The sequence below is a fragment of the Diabrotica undecimpunctata genome, chromosome 3, assembly GCF_040954645.1.
Source record: "Diabrotica undecimpunctata isolate CICGRU chromosome 3, icDiaUnde3, whole genome shotgun sequence".
NCBI classification, from domain to species: domain Eukaryota; kingdom Metazoa; phylum Arthropoda; class Insecta; order Coleoptera; family Chrysomelidae; genus Diabrotica; species Diabrotica undecimpunctata.
Genome location: NC_092805.1, coordinates 88,331,986 through 88,346,621, shown reverse-complemented (window position 1 = coordinate 88,346,621; position 14,636 = coordinate 88,331,986). Strand labels below are relative to the sequence as shown.

Sequence of the window (14,636 nt, the reverse complement as noted above, 5' to 3'; positions counted from 1 at the left end):
ATAAATGTTATTTTAAAATTGTTGCAATTCATACACATTCCAAAAGAGTTTAGCGAATAGTCTTTAAATGGCGGAAATGACGAAATTAAGGTTCGAACACGTTTATATAAGGTAAATATTTGAAACAAATTAATGTTGGTTAATATGCTATGTTGGTGTCTTAAGCCCGCGCGCATACACAGACAGCGGTCAGGCGTTCCGAGTTCTGTATTCTTTTATTTTTAGGTCAGAGCGCACACATGTGGCGGTCAATTAACAGCTTTCCAGTTTCTTTCTGAGTATTTAACCTGAAACATGTTCTCAGATAGTTCTTCTTTCGACGACGAAGCATTACTTTTACTGAGTCTGGTGGCGCCCAAGAGAAAAAAACGAAAAAAAAATGCTGGGTGGACCCAATTAACAGCAAGCGAGAAGATCAAGGAGAACTTAATATTGTACATTGTACACTTTAATAAGGCATGCTATATAAAAACAAGATACCAACTGGTAGAAGTCCATTCTTGCGAAAGAGGCTGGAAGTTTTTTTAAGATAGTATTTCTTTATTTTAAAGGATATACATCAAGAAATGAAATTGCATATAAATATATAATTAAAAAAAAAATTAACTAAAAACTACTTATGATTACTACTGAACAAATTATTACTAAGCATTTTATTGTTTGCGAGTTTTGGTAAGTAGGTGAAAGAATCAAACAATCTGTGTCTGAATCCGGAAATGCGTATGCTACGATCTCAGCGTAGTAACATAGTTGGTGAATTCTTGAGAAGTTTGTGATTCTTCTTGAACTGCTTGTGATGTCAATGTAGAAAGACTAGCATTTTCTCTAATCGTATCAACTGGTATCTACTTCCAGGACGTATTCTAGAAGTAAATAAATTTGAATGTGTCGACAGCGATCTGCCCTGTTGATGATGGGGATGTAACCGTCTTGGTGATGTTTGGTGAAAAGATCTGTTGATTGGAACTGTGTCCTAATTTCAGGGATAAAATCACTATTATACCTTGCTGCTTGCAACTCATACCGAGCAAATAAAGTTGCTATATTTAGTTTAGCGTATCTTGCGTTCTGGGTGCAAACTTTTTAAAACTTTGAGCATACCTTAGAAATAAATGCTAATCATCTTCATTGATTCGGTTGTCCTTCTGGTTAAAAGCGTCTAAAAATCTCATTAGATCTGCCTAGGGCCAGTTTTATATTTCTTTTTTACTCTTGGCCTGAGTGAGTTGAAAAATTTTTCTTGGAACTGATTGTAGTTATCCTTGAGATTCTTCCATTTAATACTCCAGTGTTTACCTGAAATAAATGTTTTTATTAGTTATATAAAATTGTAGATACATAGAAAGACATTTCATATTTTAATGAGTAGTGCTTGAAATAGTACACTAAATATAAATTAAAAAAAAATAAAAATATTCTTTTACTTACCATCATTATTTCCCGTCTCTCTTGTGATTTCAAGCCAAACTTTTTATTTATTATTGTGATCCTTTCCCAAGTTAACATGTTACTTTTATAACTTGCACCGTACTGATAATGACCAAATAGTCAGATATATGTATTTACGGGTTGCCTTCCATCTGTTATGGGTACCTGTTGTGCATATTTGCTTTGTTTTCCTGTTTTGCCTATTCAGAGAATCATATCATTTTGGATTGTTATCAGAAACTAACTGAGTCTGATATATCTTTCTCAAACTAAATCAATTTTGTTTCCGACCTAGCAGAGTTTTCAGTGACCGCCGAGTTCTGACCATTGGCAGTGTGTGTTATTAGATTAGAATGTAAGTACTACAAGGAACTTAGAACGCCTGACTTCTCTCTTTGTGCGCTAGGGCTAAACCACATCTTTAAACAGCTGATTCGTTAGCATTGGCCTATGTTTATTTACTTTTGGTTATGTGTTTGTTTTTGTTTAACTCAAAAGTTATAGAAGTTTATTGGGTTTTCATTTATTTTTTACATCGTTTGATTTTGTGGGTTATTTTTGAATCGTCTGTTATTATTTTTTTTTAACAGAATAAATTTAATAAAGAATAAAGTTATAAGATAGTTAAAGATGTCTGACAAGATGTCTATCAATAAATTCAGAAATTACTTCGCTGTTCATTACTGAAGGCGTGTAGTAGGTACTCAAGGGTTTTTTCCAAAGCGCTGACTGAATAAAGTTTTGATCCGACTCCTTCATTCATGCTCCCACTCCGTCGCCAGTCTAAATGTCTCCGTCATCTAAATGTTCCGACTCATACAACTAGATTTCCAACAATCCAACTTCGGAGGTTGGACCACAAGTCTGACTAAATATCGGAACGTGAACCCGCTTAAGAGAGCCTTGAATAGATCCTGAACACGTCCATTAGTAGTACCGCGAACGAAACTAATGCATTCAGAAACTTCTCCACCCTCTCTCCAAATTCTGCTAAAGAAATAACCGTTAATTTCCTGAACCAGAATCTGTTCAGCCATCAAAATACATACATACTGCATTTCAAAACAGAGACATGGCAGTTTTAATTAACCAGAATAAATTTGAATTATAGAGGATATTTATAAAAGGAAATAGGCCTAATATAAAATCAAGGAATCACAAAACGTTTGAACTATCGTCTAATTTGATTTAGCAACTTTTGTATTAAACGTGTACCACTCAATTTAGTATATTCTCAATTTACTTTTAAGTATTTATCTGCAAATTAACTATTTCTAATGATAATTTGATTTTTCAGGAGAGTTTGATAACGCAGGTGCGATGATGTCGGTGGATGAGACACTAATGTGTAGTTTTCAAATTTTAAAGCCAGCAGACAAGAGGAAATTCCAGTACAACATGAACGCAGGCAGACCTGTGACGCCGCCAAGAGGCGCAACGAATAAAAACAAGAAGAAGTGAATGAATAATATATTTATAAGGTTAGGTTTAGTCGCAACATAAACATGTTCAAAACATTTTAAATACTAAAATTTTCTAAAGGTTAAAAAGATTAAAGATAAATTAAGATTTCTTCATGTTTTTGTTGGTTGTTTTATAGGTTAGGATAGTAAACTATATAATAATAAAGTTCTCAATATTCTTAAAAAGAAGTGAATGTTAGTATTTAAAATGTTGCATTATTTCGGCCGTTTTACTTTATTTTATATCTGATATTACTAGAAAAGGGTAATATCTATTTATTTAACTAGATAAACAACATACTTAGGATATTCAATTCAAATAATGGAAACGGCTTCTCTTAATTTACAAATCGATATTTCTTATTTATTTTTTCTTTCAAATTTTTTTTTTTTTCGGTTCACATAGAAACAGTTTTATGTTTTACACAGTTCTTTTCTGACTCTGTATAAATATATTTTTATATACAATCGTTTCAGTTTATTTTTTTTCATCGCCAAATTTCGTGCGTGTTTGCTACTTAGAGGAACTTGTTAGTAAAGAAAATGTTATGTCGGAACCAGTCCAAATATTATGTTTTTTTTTATACTTAAATAAAATGTATGAAACGTGATAGGTAACGAGGTTAATGCTATAAAATGTTTGGAGGTTATATTTATTTAGTTATTATCAATATTCGCTCCTCCTCTATATCTACATGGGAATATTGATTAATAATAGCTACTTGATGATGCGAGTCGTGGACAGACAATCCAATTTGAGAAAATGGACTGAGAAAGAATATATGATTTGAGCTAGACGCAAACTTGAAAGTTTAGTCCCAATATGAAACCCACCAACGTTTCTGTTGATGGTAGGTTCCTACTCTAGAGGAGAACCATCATCAGTGAACCTGAATCGCCTTTGATAATGTCTACCAGTTATAGACGAAATCATGTTAATTATTAATAATTGCAGATCGCAGCCTATAAACCGGCAAACTATTTATGGATTTTTTTTAATAAGAACAAATTTGGTGTTAATAATGTCAAACTTTTAAATAAATAGTTTTGTGCATTAGAAGTCGCCAACCGATGTCGATAGAAAGAAGGCAGTGCCATCACAACACAGGATAACTGTAAATTAGAATGGTATCAATCTGAGATATTTCTTCAGTAATAAAAATAAGGAAGAAAATAGCTTTCTAACTAAGCATTAAATAGTCAATATTTTTCCTAGTATAAAAATTAGTAATAAAATTTAAAAAATAGTAGGTAGTTAGATCTAGCATAGGAATTTCTAAAACAAGTCAATTTTTGGGCACCCCAACTTTTAAATTTAAATATGCCATACTTATTTTATTAAGAATACATAAAATATGCTAATGAGAATATTTATCTGGAACATCGAGGTAAGTGCCAGCAAAAGAAGTTTGTTTTGGTAAATTTAATACATTTATTACTTTTACTGTACAATAATAAACATTATTACTGCTCATATGTTATAGTGTGGCCGATATAAGCCCCTCACTCAAGTTGCGCGTTCATCAATTTTATATTTGGCGCAGATACAATTTACGACCCGAGCAGTCGGTGGACAGCTACCGTCATTTTCCGCCAGTCTATTTAAATTTATTTATATTTCATATCTTGCAGGTGCTCCATACTTTATTATATAGTTCTTGTTTAAACAATTCCGGCTGAGGTTTTTAACTCTTAATCAACTGCATTTGGAAATATTAAGTTTTTTTTTGTTTATGTATAAATCAGCTACTCGTTTAAAGTCAGAATTTTTAGTAGTTGAAGTTTAGTAACGACACAGAGATTGTGTTTTATGTTGCTCCTTCAAAGTGTAATCAGGGTGTTCAAATCAATATCACAGTACAAATATTAATGGGAAGAAACCAAATATTCCATTATTTTATAAAAGACCTGACAAGTCCTTGAATTCATATCGTCTATCTGCAATAATTGTTGAAGGAAGAGTTCTAGAATACTGAAACTTGATACATACATTCCTTTTGGCCCATGGATGAAATGTATTGAATGTAGGAGCAAAGTTACAGATATCTCCAGATAGAGGATTGAAACGTGGTATATAAACAACAAATACACGGCGTGTCAAATTTGGAGTAAAAAGGTACATATGTTGCAAAATATACGTCCGATGTTATCGAATTACATCAGAAGTTTAAATTGCTAATATTCTGCAGGTCAAAACAATTTGGTTCGCGCTAAATTGATCCAAATTCGATAATAATATTAGATACATTATGAAATATGCCATCGGGTCCTTCGACATTCCATTGTATTGGTTTATTGTTATTGGTTGTTTTCAAACATAAATTTCGTGATCAGCTGTAAAATGTCGGCACTAGTTAATTGGTTAATACCGAGTGCTCAATAAGCATTTTCAGGCATAGTTTAAACTAACATAACTGACTCAGTCGACTGTATAGGTTGTTGGTGAACGCATTTAGCTAACTTTTTGTGGTCTGGCCTAATTTCTGGCACTTAGCTCGTTATTGGTGCCCATAGTTGTTGAATCAATATATATATTTCTGTAAATATTCTCTGCTAGATTAGTATGTTCGTTGAAAAAACTATACAAATAAATTAATTTTTAAAGCAAATTGTTCTCAAAGGCGGTTATAAAACAAATGTATAATAAAAAAATATGTATTGAGCAAATCTAGAGACAATAACTATATGTCACACTGTTGTCAACATCATCCCTCATGCCAAAAGTAACTATTAAATTAGGTAAAAAATAGATTTATGAATGAGTAAATTGTAAATATGGTCAAAAAAAAAATGTGTCACTTATTCATTATTAGTATGTGCACTAATTATCTTTTTGTACTGGTTCCAAAATAACAATCCATCTTTATTTGAATGAATTTCGAAATTTGTAATTGATAATTTTGATGATTGATATATTTTGTTTTGTAAATATTCATTCATTGGTTCTGTTGATATGCGTAAGAGTCACCAAATAAAATTTTAACAAATCTCATTTTAACCTTGTTTTTTATTTTCTGTGTAGTCGATACTGTTTAATCCCATATGAAAGACCCATATATTTGTCAAAGGCAAGCAAAAACGTAATTACAACGTTCTACACTCTGCGCAATACTTAAGCTTCATATCTCTGTAATATCGGAAAAGAGGATACAGCAAAACGTAATAGGTTTTAAGGGAGACATTTTACGTATTCTTGGGATCTTTTTAATCCTTGTATGTTTGCTTATTGTTTGGTCAATTTCGTACATTTGTAGATACACAAATTAAACTATGGTTATCAGTATTCTTTTTTTAAGTAATACTTTTTCGTGGCCAAACTTGTAATTAACCCATTTTCTACCAGAATATCAATAAATATATTTTTTCATAAATATAACTGCAGATGACAATGGGATGAAACTAAATAAACGTAAAAATATGTTTTTATTATTTTTTTTTATAAACAAGAAAAAAACGCTGTGACCATATGGTCACACAGGGAGGTTACCTATATATACATTATGTATTTACTACGTGTATGAAAAATTTCAAAACACTCAATGCAAAGTCCTAAATTACATTTTTTACACTGTGTACGTATCACAGAAGAACATCCTTCTCCTGCACACCTACGTCTTTTGCCGTTAGGAACTGGAACAAGATGGTCAATTTTGTCATATCGTAGATTGTCGGACATTCTATTTATGGACAGACTATTCCCGCTGACTGAAAGCTTACCAGGACGTCTAGGCTGTACTCCATATTTCCGCAAATACATCTGTGCAATTTCTCGGCGGAAAACTATATTAGGTGTTTTTTTTTCTTTCCTTTGAGGACTTCTTATAAAGCACCCAGGCGTTATGTAGGCATACGTCAACAAGCCAAGTAAAAAGAGGCCAATACCACTTTTCACTTCTGATGCCAATTCTGTATCGTGCCACATCTTCATCCATTCTATCCGTGCCACCCATGAATGTATTATATTTTGCAATAATCAAAGGCCTTTGTACTCGAATAATTTTCTTCTGTTGCTTAGAGTATCTCTTGACGTAACTTTGAGGATTGATGCCGTAGCAAGTTGATGCAGCCGTAACTACAGCATTATCCATCCATTTGACCAAGATAATTCCGTCATTTTTATATATAACATAATCAACAGAACTAGTTTTAGTAGCCATTACTTTGTTGTCCAGCAAAAGGCAACACTTAGGAACTCTATTTTGTCTTATTGTTCCAGTACAGTCATATCCCCTTAGTTTTAATTCTGCAAGTAAATTGAAACTCGTAAATAGATTATCAGTATAAATATGGTAATTTGGCATCTTATTTGGTTGATCGTTAAGCATTTGAAGTAAAGGAGCTGTTGCACTTCCAAATTTTTCTACATAACTGTTATCAGTTCAAATCTGTTTACCTTGACATAAGTGAAAATGAATCAAATAACTGTCTTCGGAATTCAAACACCAAGCCTTATAGCCAAAGCGTATTGGCTTACCTTTGATAAACTGTTTACAGCTATGTGTCCCAAAATACTTGATCATTAATTCATCATAATTCATGTGCTGGTTTGGTTGAAAGTACTTTTCATTTGTACTTTTTCTTTAATGGGGCGTAGGTTCCACATTTTATCAGTCCTTCCAATTCTGCTGTTATCGGCAAAATGTATACATTTCATGATTTGATCAAATCTATTCCTGCGCATAGAATTTTTCACCATGTGTACTGCCATGTCATCCTGTTGATCCCAATAATCATGTCATAAAATTCATAACTTTCAGATTTATTCCCGTTTTTAAATTTTTTATTATGTATCAAATCTTCCTCTATCCATTGCTTGATCTCAGTTTTTTTAGAAATTCTATATTTTTTATTTTTTCCCTTATTTATTTGACTCACCTGTTCATCAGGTTCTGTTGTCTTTATTTTATCCACAGAGTCTTCCTCTCCTTGTTCCATATTTTTGATACGATTTATTCGAACTTCAGCTGGCGCTAATAACTGTCTATGAGACAAATTGTCAACTAAACGACCATCGTCTTCGTCGCCGGAATTTTCATCCGTATCCTCATGAACATCTGGAGGAGAAATAAACAATGTTTCATCATTTTCTATATTTTCGTCATCATATAACATGGTCAATGCTTCTTGTAATATAAAACCACGTCTAAAGAGAAAAAAACAGAAAACCTAATAATTATCACATATTATCCCTGTGTGACGTTATGGTCACAAACAAATATTAGAAGCTCTACCGAATTTGATACAATACTTTTATGATAAATTATATAAATATATCTTAAACACATGTCTCCAGATCTTATTTGTTCAAAAATATTTTTGGTTTCTTTAAAAATAAGATTAAAAAATATTACTTACTCAAAGCGAACGTCCATTTTGATGCTTTCTCGTTGTAAAACCAACAAACAATAACTATAACACGACTTTGCCAGCGAATAGATCAGGTACCGGGTATGTCATTCGTTACATTGATATCCCTAGTCCGCGTGGTCGTATTACTAGTTGCATATATCGCTGTATGTGTTAAATGTTGTATATTTAAAAGGGGCCATTTAGTGTGACCATACGGTTACGCTAGCAGAAAACGGGTTAACAATAGAGGTATTATGTTACTTTTCTTATAGCGTCTGAGGATGTAGGATTCATCGAAAGTGCCAGTTCTGCCGTAGGATATTTTTCGACTCTTAAAGAGAAACACTGCTGCAGAGAAGGAATGAAAATGATAATGATAATAAGGAAAGCTGCAGAAGCAACTATCGGAGAAGTTAAGAAAGAGAGATAAAACCAAATGTGGCAGTTAAAAGAATGCCTGAAAAATGAAATACATATATGAAACAAATATACCTTGGAATATATATGGATATCTTCACGTACATAAACCAATCAAGAAAATTCCAAAGGTAACAAAATAAATGTACTGCCTATGTCAATAAAAGATTGATGACATCAAATTTTTAGATAAAAAAACCAAAATGATCATTTAAATACGCCTAATTAAATCCTTAGCAAGCTATTAGGATATGAGACCTGGGGTATGACAAAAAAATATGATTTTTTGTCATAACATAAGACAGTATATTTGAGAGAAAGGCATAGGGTCCGATACGACTATATTATATGATACATGAAGAATAAGAAGCAACGAGATTAATGGATTAAATGAAAGACATGATCACACTTTTAAGCTGCCGTTGAAGCGAGGTGTCTGGAAGAAGGGACACTCCAAAATCAAAAACTTGGCCCTTCAAGTAGAGGGTTAAGACAGTGGGATAACTCCACGTTACTCGGAAAAAAAAAACGAAAAATGTTAAAAAAACAGGATAAAATTACTAAAGAACGTATTGATGAAAAAACGACGACATACGCAGCAAAAAAGAAAAATGAATTTTGTAACTTTAAAAGTTTTTAACCGAAAAATAAACGAGGTCATTTATGAACTAATTAGACAGAATGTGAACATCACATTTCTATGAGAAACAAAGCGAAAGATCAAGGATCGGAAAACATCGGCGAATATGATTATTTTTACAGCTGTATGACAAAAGATAAGAGAGTGGCCATACCTATACGGACGAAAATCATAACTTATTGGGAAGCTGTCAGTGAATGGCTGATAAAAATGAACCGGAAGTGAGAGGACACAAATTAACAACTACAGGAGTATGGCAGTAAAATATGACGCACTGATCAATGCTAAAGGTAATTTCTTTGAGCAATTATAAAAATTAGAATACGAGAAATCATATTACTGGAAAACTGAAATAGTATAAAAGGGAGAAAACAACGTAGTACAGTCATAGGTAAATATGACTAAGATACTAAATGGTAATGTATCAGAATGATTGCCCTCTATGCATAAAACGAAATGAAAATAACCAAGAGGTTATTTTAACACCGAGACAAATACAAATACACGTGGACAAAACACGGGACGATTAAAATCCATTATAGATTAAACAATCCTTAAGCAAAAAACGAAACTGATGTACCGGTACATGGGGAAGTCACTTGTACAACCAGTTTACAACAGATAGCTTCCACGAAAAAAGAAATATAGCAAACATAACATCCTAGAACAAGAAAGTGTGAGGGAATTATAAAGGTATAAGCTAGATCAGAAGTTATTCCTAATAATGAAAAATATTACCACCTTATGAAAATAAGCCTTCAAGAAGCAGCAAAGAATACAAAATGAAGTAGCAAAGAACACTCCCATGTAGGGTATGTTAGTGTACGTTCACACAGACTGCTATGGCGCTATCAGCGATGCGATGATATCAAACACTTGTATTTTAAGCGCCTTGTTCAAATAGCGCGCGATTTAGTGCGATGCAATGCTAGTAGCGGCTAGTATGCGCTTCGGTTTGGTTTTCGAGAATGTTTGATTTCATCGCCAGTAGCCGCATGTCTAGCGAGCGATGTCCGGCCCTATGGGATCAACAATCAAAAGACTATCACAATAGGGACAAGGTGAATAAATTATGGGTTGGGTTGCAGAGGAGTTACAAGTGACAAGTAAGTATAAATCACTATTTATTTATAATTACGCTACTACATATGTGGTTGCTTATTTGAGGTGTTTGTTATTGGAAAAACATTCTGTCCGAAAATGAAGACTTCGCTAAAAAGATTAGTTTAGTTTGGGTTATCAAAACTAATTAAACAGAACTCTGAATAATATATAAAAATGTTAACGTTAGTGTTGTTAATAAATAATAATAGTTTTTCCAGTAACAAAATACCCAAATAATCAAGACAATAAAAGTTAAATGTTGCTAATGCTAGTAATAAACAATTTCCCAAAAACACCTATATATACAATATAATGTATTGAAAATTTTAATGAGTTAACAAATATGTTTTAAAAGTATCTCTCAATGTATATGCTTGTTGTGATGCTTTGTTGTTTCCACGAACTGCCGATTGATCAGATACATTGTTTCACATTGGAGTTTACAACAGATAGCTTCTTTGAAAAAAAAATATAGCAAACATAACACCTTAGAACAAGAAAGTCTGAGGGAATTATAGAGGAATAGGCTAGATCAGAAGTTAAGAATCAAACAATTTCCTAATAATGAAAAAATTAACACCTTATGAAAATAAGCCTCCAAGAAGCAGCAAAGAATACGAAATAAAGAAGCAAAGAACACTCCATGTAGGGTATATTAGGTTTTTACTACAGAACTACTTCCCAGGTTCAACAAATATTGATGAGCAGACTTAGACTAAAAACCTAGAATGACCTAAACTTGCCCATCCTAACAAAAATATTTAGGGCTACCATAGCATTAGGTTATATACCGAAGTTGAACAACTGGAACATACGATCCAGACTTAACACATACTTTTTAAATATAGATTTTACCATATTTATTGAATTAAGAGTATTAATATATACTATTTTATACATGTTGGGCAAGTGATTAAATATTTTTGGAGCAAGATACATAGCAGATCTCTGTCCTATTGATTTTTTGATATTTCCCAATTGAACATGTTGATTGGTTTTAGTGCGAGTCTCGTAGTGATGAGGTAAAGTACGCAGAATATGCGTATGATTGTATGTGTACAGTAGCGGGGAATACATATAAAGTTGCCTCGTATCCATTACGTTAGTAAATAATACTAAATACTTAAAAGAATATTATCCATGGCACGCTGAAATCTGGATGGTGCATTTTTTAAGTCCAAAAGACATACACGTAAATTCATAGTGTCTTTTTGGAATGTCTTTGGGATCGATCTCGATCTGATGTAACCCGGGAACAAAATCTAAAGTTGTGAAGTATTGACACTTTCCAAGCTGGTCTAAGAGATCGGAGATATTAGGAAGAGGATATTTATCGTCAATGATACATTCATTGAGCTTACGGTAGTCTATTACTACTCTCCATTTTTGTTCTCCAGGAGAGTCCATTTTTGTTGGGAACGACCCAAACAGGAGATGACCAAGGAGAAGTATCCGCATGATGCCTTTGTTCCCCATCTTATTCACTTGAGATTTTACTTCCTCTTTGTGGACCTGCGGATATCTGTATGACTTCGTAAAAATGGGTTTGGCCTTATTGGTCGGAATTTGATGTTCGATATCAGGGGTGAAAGTGAGGTTGCATCCCTTTAAATAAAATATATCTTCATATTTTAAGCAAAGATTTGTAACTAGTTCTTGTTCTTCCTCGTTAGGATGTTCTATTCGAAGTCGAGATTTGATGTTGTTGGTTCGGTCAATTTTATTAGAGCAATAATTTACCAAGTCATCGTAATTGAATAGGGTTCAATTACGATATCGGAAAAATCGATAATTTTGGATATTGCATTTGCGTTTACTACGGATATCAGAAATTCTCCTTTTTCATTAACGTATACTAACGCGTTGGGGATATGGACTTTATCTTTTTCTTTTTTGTACAACATGGTATCTGTATTCGACAGATGACATGTTAGCTTGAATATTTGCTCGAATCTCGGATCTATTTTAATTTGATTAGGGGTTCATTGTTACGCGAATTAGTTTCTACTTTGTAGAGAGGTACTGTTTTAAAGTTTGTGATTAGTTGTTTGCTCTTGAGGTCTATTGTATATTCGTAATGTTCTAAAAAATCGAGGCCTAAGATTCCATCAAAATCAATATCTAAATTATGGATGAACACCTTATGGGGGTTTCCCACTTGAAACGGGACCAAAGTTGATTCAGTATATGATAATTTTTTCGGGAAAACGTGGTTCGAAAATTTTCGCGATATTTTCTTTTAACACTTTGGCTATTGCGTGTACCATTTCTGGTACACAGTTAATGTTTACCAGAAACTGCGTGTACCAAATTTGGTCACATGAACATGAAGTGGTAATGTTTCAAGCTGTGTGTACGTTTGGTAAACACAGTTCTGGTGCTTTTATATGCGCATCTAGGCTCCTACAGTTTACGGCTAAATTCTGGCGAAGCAGTTTGAAACTTATTCAACAGATGGCCGATTTTTGACCGATTATTTAAAATTCTGTCGGAACAGTTTGAGACACCTTCAGCAGATGGCATATTACTGACTTGCAGGCGTGATTCGCTGTATTAATTTGTACAACATTACTCTTGTGTGTTTACGTTTCTAAAATTAGTAAAATGGCAAATAAAAAATTAAGTGATGCTGAACGCTTGAAATACCGGAAAATTTGAGTGAAATGGAGTATGACTTTATTATTGAAAATGATGATGATTCAATAGATGATCCAAATTATCAATATTTGTGTTCTTCTTCCTCTAATTTAGAAATTAACTTTGATGGACAAGAGTTAGAATTCGAATCTGATTTTGAATCTCTCAACAACGATTCTGAACCTGATAATTTTTTGAATAATATATAAATTAGTATTCACTTATATAGTTTTGAGTTTGGTTTACAATTTTGTAGGTAATTTGAACACATTTACTTTCACGGAAAATTAAGGATTTTTCCAAAGTTTTTTTGCTCAGAGGGAAGGAGATCATCCAATTCATTTTTATAAATTATTTATTGACGAAATCTTATCACTTATTGCCGAATAAACCAACAGATATGCTGAACAGAAAATAATATTAGGAATTACAAATGAAACATTAACAAAAACAACATTATTGGGACAATGGAGAAACACAAATCAATCCGAAATTATTGTTTTCTTAGGTCTTTTATTTTGGATGTGGTTGAATCGTAAACCCACTTTAAAAGATCATTTTAGCACCAATATGGTCTACAAAAATAAAATTGGAAAATTTGTGTATATGTCCAGGATAAGGTTTGAGCTCCTTTTGTCCAATTTACACGTCTCAAACAACGAAATTGCCTCAGATGATAGGCTCAAAAAATTCCTTCCCTTGCAAAATTTGCTAATCAAGAAGTTCCAATCAGCCTATGTTACTGCCAAGAATATGTGTATAGATGAGACGATGATTCCTTTTCGAGGACGACTGAGCTTTCGTCAATATATACCGAGGAAGCGTCACGATGACGGTGTCAATTTATTAAGTTGTGTGGAGTGAAACGTTACACACACAATTTTAAAATGTATACAGGAAAAGAGCAAACACTTAATGAAAAGCCAATTGGTACAAAAGTGGTGCTACAGCTTATGGAACCACTTTTACATATAACTTCTGTTTAATACATTTATTATAAATGCACATACTGCATAGTAGACTATAACAAACAAAAAAATAGGTGTCACTAAATTTAGAGAAGAAATCGCCTCAGAAATTTTTTGTAGTTAAAATCATCACATTAAAAATTTGGATGATCGTCGTGTTAACCAAGAAAGAAATCACAAACTTTTCGAAGTGGAACAGAGTTCGGTGTACAAGATGCTATAAAATTAATAGTGATAGAAATGGACGTAACTTTGCTATAAAAGAAACAAAACGTGTTAAAACATCTTGTCTAGCATGCTGTGAGAAGTTCTTGTGTAACAACTGCTTTTTTGACACTCATTACTATCAAGCAAAAAAAATTAACATTGTGTCCAAAAATAGTACACACAGTTTCTAAGAAGATAATTACGCGTTTATATCTGTCACAAACTGTGTGTACCATTTTTTGACACGGTCTTTACACATGATTTTTTTTTCAAAAAATACCTAAATGTTTATGTTTACATGTTTTTAGTATTAAATATTGTGAATTTCACCAAAATATAGTTTCAGTTTCTGACAAAAAAACTTCAAATTTATAGCCAATAGCCAAAGTGTTAAAGATAGAGATACCAGCACCGGTTTCGATG

At 32.8% G+C, this 14,636-nt stretch overlaps 1 protein-coding gene across 1 annotated transcript in view; it reads left to right on the top strand.

The window, feature by feature from the left end:
* Window positions 1–5,889, top strand: part of LOC140437023 (serine/threonine-protein phosphatase alpha-2 isoform) — a 42,083-nt gene extending 36,194 nt beyond the window's left edge. Inside the window, exon 5 of the mRNA XM_072526244.1 lies at window positions 2,726–5,889. Within this exon, the coding sequence (XP_072382345.1) occupies window positions 2,726–2,889 (164 nt within the window). The 3' untranslated portion in view covers window positions 2,890–5,889. The remainder of the gene's footprint in view (window positions 1–2,725) is intronic.
* The last annotated feature ends 8,747 nt before the right edge of the window (window positions 5,890–14,636 follow it).